General features: G+C 33.0%; 1 protein-coding gene across 3 annotated transcripts in view; it reads left to right on the forward strand.

Moving 5' to 3' along the window:
• SLC30A7 (solute carrier family 30 member 7) overlaps positions 1-21,508 on the forward strand; it is an 86,682-nt gene that overhangs the window by 17,897 nt on the left and 47,277 nt on the right. For all 3 annotated transcript variants that reach the window (XM_032867230.1, XM_032867228.1, XM_032867229.1), the window contains exons 4-8: positions 1,892-1,979; positions 2,673-2,799; positions 10,669-10,812; positions 14,630-14,680; positions 18,417-18,552. In XM_032867230.1, coding sequence (XP_032723121.1) covers positions 1,892-1,979; positions 2,673-2,799; positions 10,669-10,812; positions 14,630-14,680; positions 18,417-18,552 — 546 coding nt within the window. The remainder of the gene's footprint in view (positions 1-1,891; positions 1,980-2,672; positions 2,800-10,668; positions 10,813-14,629; positions 14,681-18,416; positions 18,553-21,508) is intronic.

Raw genomic sequence — 21,508 nt, forward strand, 5'->3', positions numbered from 1 at the left:
AAATGTAGGTACCAGTACATCAAAGTGACACCAAATAGGCTAAGCCTGGGGATGAATCCCTAACCCCCCAGTTCAGTATGATCATGGCAGCAGACTGACTGGTAGAAGAGTAACAGGAGGAATATGAGAAGCGGAAGACTTTTCAGTATTTCTTTATAGAAAAGTCATCTTCGTGTCTGGTCACACTCCTGTTTTTGAAATAGCAATGCCAGCATAAAAGTAATATATGTCTGAAAGGTAGATGAATGCACATGTACATGCCTTTATATATATGTATGTATCTTTGTATCTTTTTTTGCCGTGGCTAAAGAATTCAGATACCATCATACTTCATTAGGCAATAGCACTTTCATGAATGTGCTGTTTTCATTCCAAGACTCACTGTATTCAAGTAAATGTAGTCATTTGTAAAGGCAAGTATGTCTGGTTTTCATGTTTTTCACTTCAATCCTGCAACCAAGGTTAGCAAATATATTAAGCTTAATTAAGTCACTTTAGCCCAGCAGTTTATCAGAATTTATGGAGCACCTATTAAGCTAGGCATTAGAGGCAAAAAGACACCTGGATAACATTCCTACCTTTGATCTTGAAATTTAATGGAACTCAAGGACAAAAGACTTTCTATCAGGTATTAGCTATGGGAGTAGAAGAGTGGGCTAAAAGAAAGTGCTTTTCATTTTGAGCTTAGTAACCCTGCTGATGTATTAGATCAATTCCTAAGTGTTTACTATGAAAAGCCAGCTGAATTTAATGAATGTTCTCTCCTGAAAAATAAAAAGGCATATGCTTTGACAAATATTATGTAAATTTAATTTATTTGTATGTGTTAGAAGGTAGAAGTATGCATTATTTCTGAGTGGAGAAATATGTACTATGTTGGAATGTACTGACAGAGCAAACTCCCAACAGGACTGAATAGAGTGCTTTTTAAAGAGTTTGTTCTCTTTACTTTAAACATAGTTCTTATAGTAAAAATTGTATTACCTAGAAATTGACATAGAAAGCTAGAAGAAGCAGTGTTTCTGATTCTCCTATTATATTGTTTAAGGACCAGAGTGATTAACTGCTGTCAGCACCCTTTGAATAATGTTAGGACATGTAAAACTGCCGAGTTAAAGTTGTTTCTGATGACTTTAACTAAGCCAAATAGTACCTTATGGAAAAAATAAAACCTTTCCCCGATGCCTCACGCAGGCAGGAAGCAGAAAGCTTCAGGAGTCCATGCAGAAAAAGACAGGTATTTTTAACATAGTTTAATGAGTATTATGTGAAGCTAGAATTGATTGTAAAAACAGGTAATTGAAACATTTTTGTTTAATTTATTTATCTTAGAAAAGAGTGATAGAAATATAAATCTCAAATTATCTCTGGGGTAATTCAGAAATAATTTTATTTTCCTCCACATCAAAGCTCCATTTTCCAAATATTTGAGCAGAAAGTTACAAAACAAAAAAATGTAAGGAATTCTTAGAAAAAAAGCAACCAGTAAGTTAGAAAAACCCCTCTTTCAAGTCCTTTTCTTCTCCTTTTTATCTTTAGATCCTTCCTTTGCCTACTTGTCTAGTCTAGTTTTTCCTTCTCCAGGGGCAACTTGAGATTTACATTTCTGTGAAAGGTCTTTCTAAATCTGCTTATTCTAAGAAGGTCTTTATTGGCATGTAGAATGGATGTATTTTGCAGTATTGTGCTATTATACATAATTCATTGTAATTAAATTCATTTCCTCATTTCTACAATATATGTAGAATAAAACACATTCTACTATAAATACTAGAACTTTGCTGGCTACTTATAACCATATAAATATGGTTTAGAACCTCTGAATATGTATAAATTTATTATTTAATTTTTAAGAAATAATAATTCAGTTGTTTGCTTTGCTCTTCTTTAGGTATGTTAGAGCGGAAGTTCTGGCTGGCTTTGTCAATGGCCTATTTTTGATCTTCACTGCTTTTTTTATTTTCTCAGAAGGAGTTGAGGTATTGTAAATAATGATTAGACTCACTAAATTACATTTCTATAATGAAAATGTTTATGAACTAAAGATACATGTTACAGAGCTCTTTCACGCTATTAAATATTGAGGACAGTCTTGGGTTAGGTAAAATATTATGTAAAAGGAGCTTATAAAATAGTTGAAAAAATTAAGTATATGTGAAACTACTTGAAATTGAAAACAACCAAATGATAGTGCTTTATAGGCTATGAATGAAGTGTTGACTCTATGAAAACTAAAAGCACAATCTGGATAGTGAGGTCTGTTGGAAAGAGTTCTTAAAAAGAACCTGAGAGTTTTGCGGGTGAATCTTTAATATTTGGTACAATAAAAAAACGGAAAGAGAAAATTGAAAGATCAGTGAACTTAAAATGAATGGCAATATTATTTAAGATACCAAAGAGAGAGAGGTTTTAGATGAAGTAGTCATGCTTTTAAATATCTGGGTTTTTATTTATTTAAATATTTTAAATATTTAAAAATAGTAATTATTACCTTGTCTACAGTAAGTGAGCACTGTTGTTTTTGTTTTTTCCGTATAAACTGTCTTGGCATATATTTTTAGAATGCTTTTAATTTTGAAAATAATAAATTTTTAAAGATTGCTTTTTGTTTTTACCAATTGATCAATCAGAAATTATATCGATGCTCTTTGTTTGTATTATGTGTTTTCTAGAGAGCATTAGCCCCTCCCGATGTACACCATGAGAGACTGCTTCTTGTTTCAGTTCTTGGGTTTGTGGTAAACCTAGTAGGAATATTTGTTTTCAAGCATGGAGGTCATGGACATTCTCATGGCTCTGGTATGATGGTTAGAACACTACGTTTCTTCATTTTTCTTTTTTCCCTCATAATTGTCATTTTTGAAAATTGATAAATTTTAAAGTTAAAGCCTATGTTGATTTTTAATGAAAAAAATAATATGTTAATAGACTATTATTAATGTCTTCCTGAACCATCACTCCCCCTTCTCCATGTTCTTCCCTCTGAGTGCCATCTCAGGATTACACATGTTCTCAGCTTAGTGTGGATTCTTCCAAAACCCTGCATCTGATCTGTTTAGTATGACACCATTTATATGAAACCAACAAATAAACATAAAAAACACAAAACAAATCTAGTTCCTAAAAATTAGAGGGTATGTGGGTATGATTCATTATATCCTCTGTCTTTGAGATCCTTTTATTTGGTATACATTAGTCTGCCTTCTCTTGTGAACATAAAGCTCCATGGTGTGGGATACGATGGCTTTTTTAAACTGGTCTTCTGTATATAGACTTGAAAGTTCTTTCCACATGAAGCATATCCTTGTGAACATGTGCAAGTGTTTTTCAAAAGCTGTATTGACCCATTTGGTAGCCATTAATCACATGTGGCTATTTAAATTTAAATTATGGTTAATTAAATTTAATAAAATTAAAAATTCATTTCTTCAATTACGCTAGTGATGCTTCAAGTGCTCTGAAGCCACATAGGGCTATCATATTGGATAGCAGATGTGGAACATGTCTATCACCACACAAAGTTCTTTGAATTGCAATGTGCTGGAATATACGCAGAGTTGCTGGAACACAGGAAACACAGTTTTTTAGTTTCAATAGACAATGGCAAATTGCCCTCCAAAATGACTCATCCACATTTACCCCAGCAATGAATATCAGTCCTGCTTTCATCCCATTCACATCAAAACTTACTATTATGGCTTTAACACTGTTTTGTTAATACTTTGATAAAAATGTTATCTCATTTTATTTATTATTTCTCTGATTAGTAGTGAGGTTGAAAATCTTTCTGTGTTTTTAGGCCACTCAAGTTTTTCCTCTCCTAGAATTGTCTATTTATTTTTGCTTGTTTTTCTATGGTCTTCCTGTTAATCCATTTATAATAATTTTTATATATTTTGTATACTAATCATTTGTTTTTTGTGTTGCAAACATCTTTTCCCAATCTATGGCTTATCTTTAAACTTTTATATAGGGTTTCTTAATTTGGATGTAGTCTTAGTGTTTCTGTCTTACTTTTTTTCTGGTATGTTTTCTACTTGTTTGAGAAGTTTCCTATTCCCAAGTCATAAACATATACTCCTATTTTAATACTGTTAAAATGTCAGGGTTCTTTTCTTCATCCATTTTGTTCCTTCATCTGTATGTAATTTGTTTTCATAATGGGGTGAGTTACGACTTAACTTTGTTTTTTTTTCAGTGTGAATAAGCAGTTTTCCAAGCACCAATTATTAACCTGCCTTTTACCCCATTGAGGTAAAAGAACACTTTTAGCCTATATTAAATTGCCTTTCAAAGTTGTTTGGGCTTATCTTGCTCAACTGGTTTTTTCATCAGCTTGTCAAGTTGTATGGAAAATCTTTTTGGGATTTTGACTGGGAATGCATAAAAGAATTTTTATGTCTTTTACTAAATTGTCTTAGCTATTTCGATAAAGATCTTTGTATTTTTCGGTCAGTTCATTTTTAGGTAATTGAGTGTTTTTATTACTATTAGGAATAAAAACTATTATTCCTGATTGTCTTATTGCATAACCAGGACCTCTAGCACAGTGTTGATTAGATATACTTGGTTTGTATCCTTGTGTCCCTGAATGATCACCTGAGTAACTTAAAAAAATGCTGATGTCCAGGTTTATCCCAGAACATTTTTGTTAGAATCTCTGGAGGAAGCCCCAAACATCAGCATGTTTTAATGCTCTCCAGATGACTTTAATGTGCATTCTTCTTAAGTCAATGAAGAATGCTACTGAAATTTTACCTTTTGGTCTGATGTTTATGGTCTGCTTCTAATGAAACTATTTTATCAAATTAAGGATATTACTTTTTCTTCCTGCATCTGAAGTAATCATTTTTTCTCTTTAGTCAATTTAAAATTTGTAATTACATTGATAGATTTCTTTTAAGAAACTATCCTTAAATTTTATGGTTATAATGTATCCATTTAGGTCTGCATTTAAGTGTGTGATGCATTTTTAGTCAATTTTTATATATGGTGTGAGGTATGGGACCAATATCATTTTCTTATATATAGATTTCTGGTTGTCTCAGCACCATTTGTTAAAAAGATTATCCCTCCCCACCCCACTGAATTATCTTGGCATTCTTGGCAACAATCAGTTGACCATGAATGTGAGAGTTTATTCTGAACTCTCAAGTCTATTTCATTGATCTATATGTTTATCCTTATGCTAGTACTCTACTGTCTTGTTTAATGTACCTTTGAGGTAGGTTTCAAATTGGAACATAGGAGTTATCCAACTTTATTCTTCTTTTTTAAGATAGTTTTACCTATTCCTTACTAATTTAAGATTATTTTACTTATATATATTTCCATAGGGGCTTTTGGATGGTGCATCTGGCTAAGCATCCAACTCTTGGTTTAGGCTCAGGTGATGACCTCAGTTGGGGTCATGAGATCAAGCCCCGCGCTCTGCTCGGCACAGAGTCTGCTTAAATTTCTCTCTTCCTCTTCCTGTGCTCACTCCCTCTGCTCACTCCCATGTGTGCATGTGTACTCTCTCTAAAGTAAATCTTTAAAAAAATTTTTTTAAGATCAGCTTACCAATTTCTGCAAAAAAGAGCAGTTGGGATTTTGATAGAAATTGTATTGAATCTGTAGATCAATTTGGTAAGTACTGTCATGTTAGCGATTTTAAGTTTTTTTTTTTTTTAAGTTATTTATTTATTTGACAGAGAGGGAGAGGTCACAAGTAGGCAGAGAGGCAGGCAAAGAGAGAGGGGGAAGCAGGCTCCCTGCTGAGCAGAGAGCCCGATGTAGGGCTTGATCCCAGGACCCTGAGACTATGACCTGAGCTGAAGGCAGAGGCTTAACCCACTGGAGCCACCCAGGCGCCCCACAATTTTAAGTCTTCTGATCCATAGACATGGGATGCCTTCCCATTTGCTATAGCTTCTTTATTTTCTTTCAACATGTTTTATTATTATTAGTGTACATGTTTCACACTTCTTAACTTTACAATTAGGCTTTTTTGGTTGTTGCTAATTGTAAATGTGATTGCTTTCTTAATTTCATTTTTTGATTATTCTTTACTAATGTATAGGGTTACAGTTCATTTTTGGATATTGATCTTGCATCTTGCCACATTGCTGAAGTTGTTCAATATTCTAATACATTTTTAGTGGATTCTGTAGAATTTTTTGGTATCATGTCATCTGCAAATAGAGATAATTTTACTTCTTCCTTTTGCATCTGAATTTTTTTCCTTGCTTAATTGCCCTGATGAGATGTTTCAGTACAATATTAAAGGTTTTTTTTATTTATTTGATAGAGAGAATGCACTCATGTGAGTGTGGGGAGGAGCAGAGGGAGAGGGAGAAAGAGAATCTCCAGCAGACCCGGCTCCATCCCCTGACCCTGAGATCATGACCTGAGCCAAAACCAAATGTCCTACACTTAACCAACTAAGCTACCCAGGCACCCTACTTTAGTACATACATTTAGTACCATACATTTCAGTAAATAGAAAGTGTTGAGAAAGGATATCCTTATTTTACTGACTTTAGGATAAAGCTTTCTTCTTCTTCATTAAATATGGTTAGCTATGTTAGCCCTGTATTTTTCAGAATTGCCCTTTATCAGATTGAGGGAGTTCATTTCTATTCCTAGTCTACTAGTTTTTTTTTTTTTTTTTTTTAATCATGAAAGGGTATTGGGTTTTTTCACAAATTTCTCCATTTTTTGAGATGATCAATTTGTTTTTATCCTTTATTCTATTAAGACGATGTATTACATTGCTTGGTTTTGGGGTATTAAATCACCTTTTCACTCTTAGGATAAATTCCATTTGGCCATGGTTTATCTTTTTTATATATTGCTTCATTTGGTTTGCTAGTATTTTGTTAAAAACTTTCGTGTCTATATTCTTAAGGAATTTGGGCCTGTAGTTTTCTTTTGATGTCTTTGGTTGGTATTGGTATCAGGATAATACTGGTCTTTTTTTTTTTTTTTTTTGCTCGTTAAAATTCTATTCAGATTTGATTTCTAGGAATGTTTGTCCATTCCATCTAAATTATCTTATTTGTTTACTTTAGTATGTCTTTTTTAAAAATTCATTTTATTTCCATAAGGTCAGTTGTGAAGTCCTCTTGTCCCAGTTTTAGTAATTTGTACCTTCTGCCATTTTTTTATTGGCTAATTTAGTTAAAGGTTTATCAATTTTTTTTTTTTTTTTTAAGAATGCCCTTTCGGTCGTAGGGAAATATTTTTCTAAGCACTGTTGAAATATAATTTGTAAGTTTGGTATGTCATGTTTTTTCATTTCATTTTTGTTCATCTCAAAGTATTTTTCAATTTCCCTTGTAATTTCTTATTTAAGAGTTTGTCTTTCATTTTTCTTCTGTCATTGATATCTAATTTAATTCCATTGTGATCAGATGATACACTTTTTAGGATTTCAGGTTCTTTTCAGTTTACTGAGTCTTATTTTATGATCTAGCATTTGGTCTGTATGGACAAATATATGCTGGAGAAGAGTAAGTATTCTGCTGTGTTCTGTAGGTGTCTGTTAGGTCTAATTTGTCCATAGTTGTTCAATCTTCTAGTTTTTTGTTGCTCTTCTGCCTAGTTATCTGTTTATTATTAAAAGTAGGTATTGAAGTCTCCAGCTGTTACTGTTGAATTGTGTATTTTTTCAGTCAGTTATTTTAGGTTTTGGTTCATGCATTTTGGAGCTGTGTTGTTCAATGCAATATGTTTATAATCATCATATCTTCCAGATAGATTGAACATGTTATTATATATGTTTTTTTTTCCTTAAAGTAATTTTTGGCTTACAGTTTATTTTGGGTGATATTATGATAACCATTCCAGCTCTTTTTTTTTTTTTTTAACTGCTTGCATGGTGTATTTCTCTTTCTGTCTTTTTACTTCCAACCTGTTTATTATGTCTTTGACTCTAAAGTATGTCTCCTATAGACAAAATGTAACTGGATCATATTTTTTTAATCCATTCTGACAGTCTCTGTCTTTTGATTGGGAAATTTAAACAATTTACATCTCATGTAATTACTATTAAGGTAGGATTTACATCTGCCATTATAATATTTGTCTTCTTTATCTTCTGTTCTTTTTGTTACTCTATTCCCTGATTCCTGTTTTTAAGTAGATACTTTCTAGTATACCTTTTAATTCTCTTGTTTCTTTTACTATGTATTTTCGAATATTTTCCTAATTGTTGTCCTGGGGATTACAAGTACCATCTTAATTTAAATCAGTTTAGTTCAGATTAATAGTAATTTAGTAATATGCAAAACCTTTGCTCCAATATACTTCCCTGTTCACCTCCCTTCTTTGTACTATTATTGTCACACAAATTGTGTGTTTTTATGATGCCCATCAGTACAGTTTTATAATTATTACTTAATGCAGTTGTCTCTCAAAATATGCAGGAGAAGAAACAAGTCACAAATTTAAAAATACATTTATCCTCTGTCATAATTACCTTTACCAGTGCTCTTTATTTCTCTGTGTAGATTTTGGTTACTCTTTAGTGTTCTTTCATTTCATTTGCAGGTAGTGTTTTTGTTTATGTGGTAATATCTTATTTCTCCTTTATTTTTAATGGAGAGAGTTGAATTTAGAATTCTTGGTTGAGTCTTTTTCTAACATTTTGATTTTGTCATCCCACTGGCTTTTGACCTCCATCGTTTTTATGGAGAAGTCACCAGTTAATCTTAGTCAAGTTCTGTTATATATGGTAAATTATTTTTATCTTGGTGTACAGTTTTCAGTGTCTCTTTGACATTCATCAATTTGACTATGATGTTTCTAGATATGGCTCTGTTTGAGTTTATTCTTCTTGAATTTTCCTAAGTTCCTTGAATGTGTAGATTAGTATTTTTTTTTTTATCAAAGTTGGGGAGTTTCTAGCCATTGTTTCTTCAGATACTTTTTTCTGTCTCTTACTTCCTTTGGTTTTTGGGGACTCCTTAATGCTTAATTTGGTATACTTGATTTTCCACATGTCTCTAAGGCTATGCTTATTTTTCTTAATTTTCTTCTTTTCTGGTCCTCAAAGTGGACAGTCTCTATTGATCCATCTTTAGGTTTGCCTAACTGTAGCTCAGATATGTTGTTGAGCACTTCTAATAAATATTTCATTTCAGTTATTATATTTAACTCCAGAATTTTTTGTTTGATTCTTTTTTTATAATTTCTCTTTATTGATATGCTCTATTTGGTGAGTTATTGTTGTTATACTTTCATTCTTTAGACATGGGTTTCTTTATTTCTTTGAACGTATTTATAATGGCTGATTTAAATAAAGTCTTTGTCTAAAATCGGGGTCTCCTTTGGGAACATTTTCTGTTGGTTGCTTTTCTTTTTCTGTGTATGTGGCATACTTTCATTTTTCTTTGTGTGTCTTATAATTTTTGTTGTTGTTGAAAACTGGACATTTTATATCATAATGACTCTGGTGTCATTACCCTCTCCCTTCAGAGTTTGTTGTTGCTAATATTGCTGTTTTTCTTGTTGCATGACTGTCTTGGATTTATTGCTTTCCTGCAGTGTATGGCCACTGAATTTTTAGAGCTGACTCTAATATTCGCCACACTGAGAATAGAGATTTTCCTAAGGATCTGCAAGTTTGAACAAAATATTTAACTGTGCTCTGGAGATGCTGCTTTTAACAGCTTTCAAAGAAGCTGTTTCCATTGTCTGCAGTGCTGCTGGCTTTTAGCTACTGTCAGCTGAGGTGGTACAGGAGGTGAAACAGGAATAGCCCCAAGTAAAAACAGCAAAAACCATCTAGTCTTACGAAGTTTGATAGTTTCTTCTTGGATGGGTGCTTTTTAGTTTGTTATCTGGTTTTGGTTAATTACCAGAGTTCTGAACTGGTTAATTTTTAGATGTGTCCCTTATATTTGTATTGTTTTAGAGAGAGAGCTAATTTGCCAGTATCAACTCTCTACCATTTTGGAGTTGATCTCCCCCTTATTCATGATTTTTCATATAATGCAATACTGGATTTGGTTTACTGGTATTTAGGATTTTTGTGAATATTAGTGATGTTTTTGAGTTGGGTAACATCTGATCTTTTTCTGTGCTTTGGAATATCTTGTATAAGATGTTTCTTTGGTGGTTTAATACTTTTTAGGTCTGCTATGGACAGAGGATTCAGCATTATTTTGTTTTTGTTTTTTCTAAAGATTCTACCTGCTATAATGTAATTCTGCTGATCTTTTATCAAATACAGTGGCTTCCCTGCCTCTGCCTCAAAGTGACCATATGCATACATTTTGTTTCATCTTTGATTGTATATATAATAGTACTTCACAAAGTTTTAGCTAAGATTTTTATCTGTGGTCTTCACTGCTTTATCCCCAGTGCCTTATAGGAACAGTGTCTATAACATAGTATCTTCCAAATAAGTATTTTCTTAACGAATGAGTAACATTATCTAATCTCTAAATATTTCTGTGTACTTCTCACTTATTTTCATCTCTAGTAAAGTCTACCACTTCCCTCCATATTTCATTTCCTTCCCATATTCCATGGTAGGAACTCAGTTTTAATGAATCTGTAACACTTTTTACAAGTAAATATTTAATTGAATCTCTTTTTAAAGCTAATTATTTTCACTAATGTCAGCATTATTATAACCATTTTCATAATATGTTTTTACATACTTTTTGTTCTACTTTTTAGGCCATGGACACAGTCATTCCCTTTTTAATGGTGTTCTGGATCAGGCACATGGCCATGGGGATCATTGCCATAGTCACGAATTGAAACACAGTGCTGCACATAGTCATGATCATGCTCATGGGCATGGGCACTTTCATTCTCATGGTGAGTACAGCCAAAATATTTTCAAATGGACAGCCTTCCAAATACACAGAAATTTTGTATAGATTACTCTTTTAGTTGAAAGAGTCTCTTGAAAAGGTTTTGTAATCAACTGCCTTTCTAATGAATCAGACTAAATGGTTCCCAGGGCTAATTCATGTTTAGTATATAATGAAATTAACTCAGTATAATTCCATGGATATAGCTTTTTTTCAGTGACTACATTATACTGTGTGCCACTATTTTAAATGAGTGTCAGTGAATGAAAAACAATTACATTTTAGCAAATGAAAATTATAATTTTTTGAAGTACAATAAGGCCTTTTGTACTACATATAGGCTTATAAAAATACAACAGGGATTTTCAGTTTTGCACATTTTCATTGTAATTTTTGGTAAATATTGCCTGATACTTCCCTTCCACATCTTCTTTATCCATCTATGGCTGGACACTTGGGTTGCTTCTATAATTTGGCTACCATAAATAATGATGCAATAAATAATGGTACATATATCCCTTCATATTAGTGCTTTTGTACTTTTTGGGTAGATACCCAGTAGTGTGATTACTGGATTATATGGTAGTTCCATTTTTAACTTTTTGAGAAACTGTAAGAAACATACTGTAAAAAACCAAGAGTCAAATGCTTAAGCAACTGAGCTACCCAGGTGCCCCTAGAATGGAACTTCTCTATTACTCTGGAATATATTCAGTGGACTCCAAATAACTTAGTGATTTGAGAACTACTCTCACCCATTCAAAAACTTATAAATAGTTATAAATTTAACAACATCCTGTTTATCTTTGAATTTTTATTTTCATTCCAGCATTTTATAATAATGGATTATATTAGGTTAAGTTATTGATTGATCATGTGTTCTACTTCTTGGCAATAAAATGCATATATAAATTAAATTTTTTATTTCCTAGAAACATAAGATTTAGCATTTAAACACTTCTTTTTTTTTTTTTTTTAAAGATTTTATTTATTTGTCAGAGAGAGAGGGAAAGAGAGCGAGCACAGGCAGACAGAATGGCAGGCAGAGGCAGAGAGAGAAGCAGGCTCCCTGCCAAGCAAGGAGCCTGATGTGGGACTCGATCCCAGGACGCTGGGATCATGACCTGAGCTGAAGGCAGCCGCTTAACCAACTGAGCCACCCAGGCGTCCCTAAACACTTCTTTTGGATGGAGTTATTGTAGTTATTACTAAAAATTAAAGTAATTCTATTTGAAAAATGTTGATACATGTATAATCATAAGAGGCAACATTTTACTTAAAATACATATCTTAGTGAGATAATTTGAGCTCTTTTTTTCCTCAATTAGTGTATGGATAAGTGACACTTAATATAAAAATGTTTTGGCAATAATTCTGTTCCTATTTTCTGGCTTTATAATGTAAGTAATAAGAAACCTTAAATAGAAGAAATTGTGTTTATAGCAGTTCCAGTCAATTCTTTGAACACCTTCAGAATTACATTCCAAAAATTACATAGTGATCTGTTATCAAAAATTATTTTTGATGATCTATAGATTGATAGTTTCATTAGCATTCTATTAAAAACAATTGGAAACTGTATTGCTTACAAAGGGATTTTGCTGGTTGGTCAATAGAGTCATTACTTTTGTAGCATTACCACCAATATTTGCAATTGACTCCTTGTTTGTTGCCCTAGAATTTTTTTTTATACCTTGAGTAATGCACTGCAGTATGAATTTAAATAGGTGAAAGGTAGCTTTTTTTTAGCCAAGGGGGAGAAGGGTAAGTGGCAAAGAAGAATTTACATGACCTCAGGGCGCATGGAGATCATAGTGACTAGTAAAAGGAAATGCTAGGCTTCAAACACAAGGAAATCAGACTCCAGTGGTTCCTGGGTGCCTCAGTCCGTTAAGCGTCTGCCTCCTAGTTTTTTATGTTGGGTGAGTGTCCCACTCTTAATTTTGACTCTGGTCATGATCTCGGGGTCATAGGATTGAGCCCTGAATAGGGTTCCTTGCTCAGTGGGGTGTCTGCTGGAGATTCTCCCACTCTGCAAAATAAATAAATAAATAAATCTTTAAAAAAAAAAAAAAAAAAAAAAGGAAATCTGACTCCAGAATCTTCTCTTTACTGTTATTTCTGCCTCCACTGTTTATTAGCCAGTCTGAGGATACACAAGTAATAGGGCCATGATTCCATTTTGGGAGACATCATAGTCTCAGTGGGAAATACTGTGAGCTTTATATTTATTGAAATGCTACACTGTCAGTTAAACTAGCCAGTTTTTTGTTTGCTTGGTTTAACTGCTCCTATCTCAGTGACCCAAGCAGTAAAAGTATATATATTGCTCTTGGGTTAACAGTGTAAAGGATGGTGAGTGTTTCTCATTCAATTCAGGGATCTAGGTTCCTTTCATCCCTGAGATTCTTGACCCTTGGAATCCTTCACTGGATTCCCTGTATCTCCCTGGAGATAGGGTGCATAGAATATCATGTGGGGCATTTTTATGAGCCTAGAAGTGGTTTACCTGTCGTATTTCTTTTTTTTTTAAATTTTATTTATTTATTGGACAGAGGGAGAGTGCCAGGCAGAGAGAGAGGAAGAAGCAGGCTCCCTGCAAACCAGATCCCAGGATCTGGGATCATGACCTGAGCCAAAGGCAGACATGTAACCAGCTGAGACACCCAGGCACCCTACCTGTCATATTTCTTTGCTTAACACTGTTAGATATATAACTTAAGAGAGCATGAGAAATGTAGTTTGTTTACCAAAGAAGAAGAAGAAATGGGTGATAAACAAGTAGCTAGTCTCTACCACAGATAACAGATTTTTTTGTCCAGAAGGACTTTTCAGATTTTACATAGGTAGGTGGGAGTTATGTTGTTTTATACAACCATTATATTAGTATAGCAGAATATACCTTTCCACATAATTATGTCAAAAATTACTGTCTTTATCTGGATCTACTACCTTTAGACAAATCTCTTGCCTTGATCAGGAGCTGGATTTTTAGGACAGTTAACCCTTTTGACAATCAGCACGATTTTTTAAGGTGACTACGTCTTTCTCCCCACCATATGCAGTGCCATATCCCTGGGCAACGTCTTCTAGCATTGTTACCATCTCTTATCAAAGCTGTGGGAAGGCTTGTCAGCTCTTTGGTACTGTGGGCCAAGAACCATGACCCCAGGCAGGCTTTCTGTTAGATATGTTCAGAAAGTTTGTCAGACCTCCTGGTGATCTCAGTATTGCTGATCTTTTACATCATTTACCTATGTTTTCTGCTTTGATGTTAAAGCTCATAGTATCTTCAGAGTCAGTATAGAAATTACAGTATTCTTAAATTTTTTCATCATAAAGGTAAAATGGAAAGTATTTTATCTCCTTTCTTTGAAAAGCTTGCCACATCCATCTAGAAGCTGTTGGAAAACTTGTTTGCCACAGTCCCGTTACCCTGGGTGCTGACCTGGCTTCATTTCTTGGACTTCTTGTAACTTTCAGCAATAGTTTTGTTTTGTTTCAGTTTTCCAGTTGTAAAATTAATGTAGCAAACTGTAGTATAAGATATGTTATGAATAGCAGGAGACTTTTCACTATGTTCTTAATTTACCATTTTTTACCAGATTGCTTAATATATTAATTTCCTAAATATATGTACCATTGATGCATTTTGAAGTTGCCCATGTCTATCTCCATTAAATTATTATATTAAATTTAAAAAATAATTTTGTAAGTCTGTTGTGTATATAGTCATGCATTCTTCATGATATATTTGAATGAATTGGAAAAATGGAATTGGTAATTGAAGATATATTTTAAAATAACTTAACTCTCTACAGATGGTCCCTCCTTAAAAGAAACAGCAGGACCCAGCAGACAGATTTTACAAGGTATGACAAGCAATTTGTGTATTTCTCAGTTTTATGAAACAGGTTTCATTGTATTGAGCTATCTGAAATTTTCCTGTAAGAAAAATACGTAAAAGTATTTGTGTCTATAGTATTATCTTTCCTTGTGACTTTTTAAATATATACTATTAGGCATATTAGCGAACATTAGGCATATTAGCGAGCATATTTCAAGAATATAAAGACTTGAAATCACTAGCAAACTATCACTTGGCTATTTTCATAGATTTAATAAGATTACAGAGGTTAGAAACTATACTGCTTAACTATAAATAATAGTCATGCCCATGACTACAGTAATATTATAGTATAATATATTTGCCTTCATAGAATTACTAAATATTTTTTCCAAGTTCAGTATTTAGTATGTATTTACACTGTGGAAAGATTTAGAGGAAAAAATGAAATGCATTCAGACCTTCAGAATTGAAGACCAAGAGTGAACACTAATGTAGTTGGATTTGGGGTGATAATGACGCCAGTGTCGTTTTATCCCTTGTAACAAATGTACTACTCTGCTAGGAGATTTTGACAATTTGGAATGTTATGCCCAGGACAGGGGTATATGGGAAATCTCTCTACCTTCTGTTCAGTTTTGCTATGAATGTAAACTTGCTCTAAAAAATTAACTCTGTTATATTAATATTAACTTATATATAAAATGCAAAGTGAAACCTTTGTCATATCCATTGGCATCAAATGACGATGCTAAGCAGGAGCTTACATGCCATGTAAAACAGTACATTACAAAATTTTATAAAGCAGAGAAAATCAGTTTTGTCTGTGAATTATGACAGTTTTTCTTTTTGCGGTAGGAGCCCATCTTTGGCTCTGAATTTCTGTTTAGACTTCATCATCAAAGTTTCCTAATTCCCAGCTCCCCACCTTCCTGCTTTTAACTTTTGACTTCACTCTGACTCTCTCAATAGCTTGTGATCCAATCCCTAGTGTGCCTATTTTTCTCCACTATTTCTTGATATAGCTCTAGCTTTTCTTTTTTTCCCCCACTATGAATGTGCTCCTCCATACTGAGGAGTTTATTTCAGGAGGCTTAAATGTGTCTTCCAGTCACTAGTTTTCCATTTGCAAAATATATAGAATTGGTTTAGAACAGCATTTGCTGAAATAGCTTGTAATCATGCATATGGAATGCATCTATATCCAATGCTATAAATTAGCCTTGATAATATGAGTTTATTTTTAGTTTTGGAAATCATCACAAGTTGAGAGGAGGGAGGTTAGATTTGCCTTCCTAATTATCTTTTATATAAGCTGTTATGAAAATTACTTTATGTTTTCTGAGTATCCGTCAGTTAATGGTGGCTGCAGCAGCCCAATAGATATCTCAAGGATAGGGAAAAGTGTCTGGCATTCAGAGTTTCCACGTGGATACTCATACATGAAAACTGAGGTAAATGAGTTTTTCAGTTATTTGTAGCATCTTCAATACGACCTCTGGCTAGGGGAAAGGATCAACAACAACAAAGCAAAGATTTAGAACCCCAATGACTCACATATTAAAATTACCAGATACGAAGTACAAAAAATTAAGAAAATATATATATGACCTCTGGCTTGAGTGTTCTTGGGCAGTGAAAATATCCATATGCTACCAAGTCCAGCTCTCAACTTTTAAATCAGTTAAACATACTGGTTTAAACTTTTTTCTTTAGTGATTTTTCTTCGTGAAACAGTTTTTCAAGAAGTAGTACTTCTACTACTAGAAAGTAAGTAGGGTTTAGGTAATTAATAACACTTGCTAATAAAGCCAATTTTCAGGTTGGGGACTTTTCAGTCAAAGAAAAATCAAGAACAAATGATTCTTTTCTCTTCCCTTTCAGTATTTAGAGCTGTTTTCATGTCTGATCCTACTAAAACACTGATTAAAGAATATAAAGACTTGAAATCACATGTCACTTAAGAGTTTTGAAGCATAGATACCTTCAGTCTTCTTTGATGGGTTTTTTTCTTCAGTTTTATTTTTTAAACTTTTATTTTTTAAACTTTTTAAACTTAAACTTATTAGTCTGTTTAATTCTTTGCTATTTGAAATACCCTAGAAGAAGAGTTTTTTGTCTCTAAGTATGCTTCAGCATATTTTTGTTATAGGAAATAGAGCCATTTAGCTTTTTGAAAAATAGTTATAAAGGTCAATACTCCATACGATTGAAGAAATATATTAAGTACGGTGGGATGAATTATATTTGGTATAATACTTGATATAAAATTACACAGTAGTCGAAGCGAAGATAATTTCCTAGAGCACATTAAGATTTGATTCAGTAATAGTCTGTTTTTAAATTATTAGAAAGTGTTTTCAAGTTTTAGCAAATCTGTTTTATACCTAAAAAATAAATGGTTTGCCTTTAATTGTCCAGTGAATAATAAAGAAGTAGAATAAATACTTCTAAAGTAGACACATGCTTTTTACATATTATTTCTTTTCAGATAGAATAAATGCTATTTTAAAATGTTCCATTTTTAATAATATGATTTAAGTTTGTTTCAAAGACAATGTTTTACTATACAGTAAATTTTACCTATTAAAGATATAAATGTTGAATAATTTATTGTCTTAGTTAAGTCTGTTTAAGAAATAATGTATTTTAAACTTCTTGATTTTTTTAATGGTTTTCCATATGATTATTAAGTGTTAATATTTACTGGGTTCTGGTTCTGATCCCAACTTCTGACCACGAACTAATTCTGTGCCCAATTCCAATGGGAGAGTGAAGAATGTATTCTCATACCAGCAAGCAGTTCTCTGATAACCGGAGGTCAGAGGGGCCTGGGACTGAAAGTTCCAACCCTCTAATCATATGACTGATTCTCCTGGCAGCCAGCTCCCATCCTTAGGTGGGGTCCAAAAGTATATTAACATTAATGAGAGACACTTTTGTCTCTGTCACTTAGGAAGTTCCAAGGGTTTTCCAGAAACCAGAATGAAGACCAAATATGTATTTCTTATTATAATCACAATATCACAATATTATATAGGTTTCAAGACAGAATATCAGTATCCTACTAATATTTAAATATTTGATATTTAAATATTAAATATTTAGCAAGTGTTAATTTAATTATTTTATTATTTTATTAAAATCTCTAAAATATTTTATATTTGCTTTTAAATATTCATATCTCTACTTTCTTTCTTATCAGGTTTGAGATTAATGTATAATTTTAGGTAACAAAACCTTCAGGATAATTAATAAGTATATCAGGATTTACAGTTACAGTCCATAGGAAATTTAGTCTCAAGTAGTAATAATTTTAATTACCAGCAGAGGGCTCTGTGTATACATGTATTTGTAATCATAAACACTTTCTTGAACAATTCTTTCAGCCTAATACAATTTTCTTCTAATAAATTTTTAATTAACTTGTGGAATTTTTTAACCAGAGCTGAATGTGCTTAAAATAAACTTGTTTCTGTTATCCCTCATGTATGTTATATCAGATATTAAGGAACATTAAAAACAAGTATAATTTATGAATCAGATATTTTAACCCCTGCTGATATAAAAAAGGAAAGATTATTTCAATTTTCGGAAGTATTATTACTTCATTATTGAGCAGTGAATCTAAATTCTCTCTGATTTTCAGATTGGTATTTAGTTTTTTAATATATAAAGTCAAGAATACAGTTTTAAGAAATATTTGTATTTTTCATTGATCAGAAGATACTATTTTGATTCTGATTATGCTTTGTTCCCAGGTGTATTTTTACACATTCTGGCAGATACACTTGGGAGTATTGGTGTAATTGCCTCTGCCATCATGATGCAAAATTTTGGTCTAATGATAGCAGATCCGATTTGTTCAATCCTGATAGCCATGCTTATAGTTGTAAGGTAAGTGTTGTATGTTACTTTCAGGTATTAAAATGAGAGGTGATGGGGGCACCTGGATGGCTCAGTGGGTTAAAGCCTCTGCCTTCGGCTCAGGTCATGATCCCAGAGTCCTGGGATCGAGCCCCACATTGGTCTCTCTGCTCCGCAGAGAGCCTGCTTACCCCTCTCTCTCTCTGTCTGCCTCTGCCTACTTGTGATCTCTGTCTGTCAAATAAATAAATAAAATCTTTAAAAAATAAAATAAAATGAGAGGTGAGAAATGTGGTACTTAAATTACAGATCTACAATGCAAATTATGATTGTGTTGGCTTTCTTTTGGCCTTTAACAAATTCCTATGTAGATTATTTCTCTTTGCATCTTCCTACTTTTTTCTTTTGCCATTTATTTCTTGTTTAGGTTTTAATGTTTCTTTTTGGTATTTAGCAATTAGTCTTTTGGGTTTGCAATCCAAATTAGTAGGATATTTTTTAATCTAACATTCTATCTGTAGAGTAGAACACTGATAATATAAAATATATTAACTATAGTTAGAATCTTAGTCTGTATCTTACAAATGCAAAAGAATGTTATTGTCTCTTCTACAACGATTTAATTTATAAAGTTACATTATCATTGCAGAAGTCTTATAAAAATGCTTATTGAGGTATATAAGTGTCTGTCTCCCTAGCTAGTTTTATAAAATTCTTGAGGAGGGGTCTGTCTCTTAGTATAGTTTATCCCTGTTGTGCTAATGTGTATGCGAAGTGTGTGTGTCTGTGTGTGTGTGTATAAATTCTTGATAAATATTTGCTGAATTAGATTAAATAGTATTTCAAATTTATCACAGTCTGAAATATATTTTATTATTGATTTAATTTTTATCAGAATAATGAAATAATAAGTGCCTTTCAGTCTTGAATTATTCAGTCTTGAATTATTTTATGTGAATATATATACATATGTCTTGATTATACTGTTTTTATTTATCCATAATGATTTTACTGTCAGCAAAACTTGCTTTCTGATGATAACTAGAGGGCATATGATAATTTTTACAGCTTATGGTTGAATAGAATATGTTTATTTAATTATGAGGAATTATAATCTTATCAATTACTCATAAATACAGATTTTGAAGTTCTTGCTTTAAAGAAATTTACACATTTTAAACATGCAGATTATTTTTTAAGTTTCTTCAAATTATTTATACTAGAAAGCAATGCTACTGTGTAAAAGTCTTATAAAGTTTGAAAGTTTGGAAATCTTTGCTTTGTTTTGAGAGAGAGCATGTGAGTGGTGGGGAGAGGAAGAAAGAGAATCTTTTTTAAGATTTTATTTATTTATTTGAGAGAGAGTGAGAAAGTGTGTGTGTGCCCATGATGGGGGCAAAGGGAGAGGGAGAACCAGACTCCCCACTGAGCGGGGAGACAGCCATGGTTGGACCCTGGGATCATGATCTGAGCCAAAGGCAGACACTTGACTGAGCCCACTGAGAGAGAATCTTAAGCAGGCTCCATCCGCAGCTTGGAGCCTAACGCGGCACTCAGACTCATGACCCTGAGATCATGGCCTGAGCTGAAATCAAGAGTCAGATGCTTAACCACCTGAGCCATTCAGGCACCCCCATCTTTGGAAATCTTAACTATACTTTCTTGAAAGTTCAGCTAACATCTCAGAGAATTCTATAAAACTTAACTCTTGATGGATTTGGTAACTTTTATACCTCTCTATTTGCATGTCCCATGTTTATTTTGTTTTGTATTAGAAGTTTTAGTTGCTTCTAATACTTACAGTAGGATCTTAATAATTGCTTTTTTTTTTTACTTTGGCTCTGCTCTTACTATCCTAATTCTTCTATTTGTTGTCGCTTTGAAGAGATGGGCTTCTCTGTCTCTCTCTAAACTCTTCTTTACCATGTGGCCACAGTGATCTTTCTTAAATGAAGATTATGGTAAATGGAGAAACATTACCTTGCTTTAAGTTCTTCAGTGGCACTTTCTTACCTTCAGAAGAAGTCTAAACTGCTCAGTGGGGCATTATGATGTTACCCATTTACTTCTCAGTCTTTCTCTCACCCCTTCTCAATTTATATCTTCTCCAGCCACATTAAATTACTTTAAGTTTCCTGAAAATATGTTATGAGCTGCTTGGATTCTGGGCTTTGACCATATATCCTTTGCCCAAGATACTCTTACATCCTGAGTGCCTGTCTCCCTCCTCCCACAAGTATGTCCATCATTACTGCTTATCCTTCAGATCAGATTGCAGTTTAAACAGCCCTTTCTTCAGGAAGCATTTCCTGATTGTCCACCTCTCAGGCTATATATATATACACCTATAGCACTTTTTACTATTCCTTTCGTGGCATTTACTTATCAAATTGAAATAGCTTGTTTCTTCTCTTTTAAGCCCCATGAGGGCAAGTTCTTTTTTCATTGTTGTAAAGTCAGCACTGGAATCTGCCAGGCAAAAAGCTTGTATATTTTGGATTTGAATCAAAATAAATTAATGTTTTTATAGCCTTGGACAATTACTTTTTCTTTTCCCAAATAAGGAATTCTTATTTATTTCTGTTCCCATTCAGTTAAAAAATAAATACATACTCACAACTTTTTTACTGGAATATGACACATTTAAAAACTGTACAAATCATTTTCAGCAAATATTTATTAAATAGACCCTCTCACCAGAGTGGTGATATGATACTGTTTTAATCTTACATTACAGTAGGAGAGAGAGAGAGACAACAAATAATAAATAAACTATGCAAATATCAAATAGTTATTTGTAGCATGTAGAGAGTTAACATAGGATGTAGGATTGGGTTGCTACTTTAGATTGAGTGGTAAAGGAAGTCTTCTAAAGAGGGGACATTTAAACTGATACCAGAATGTTACCAGAGAGCCTGTCAGAGGAAGAGCATTCTGTAAGAAACAGCTAGTATCAAAACCCTAGAGTGAAAACAGCATTGACCAA

The sequence above is a fragment of the Lontra canadensis genome, unplaced genomic scaffold, assembly GCF_010015895.1.
Source record: "Lontra canadensis isolate GAN:19392208 unplaced genomic scaffold, GSC_riverotter_1.0 scaffold33, whole genome shotgun sequence".
NCBI lineage: Eukaryota > Metazoa > Chordata > Mammalia > Carnivora > Mustelidae > Lontra > Lontra canadensis.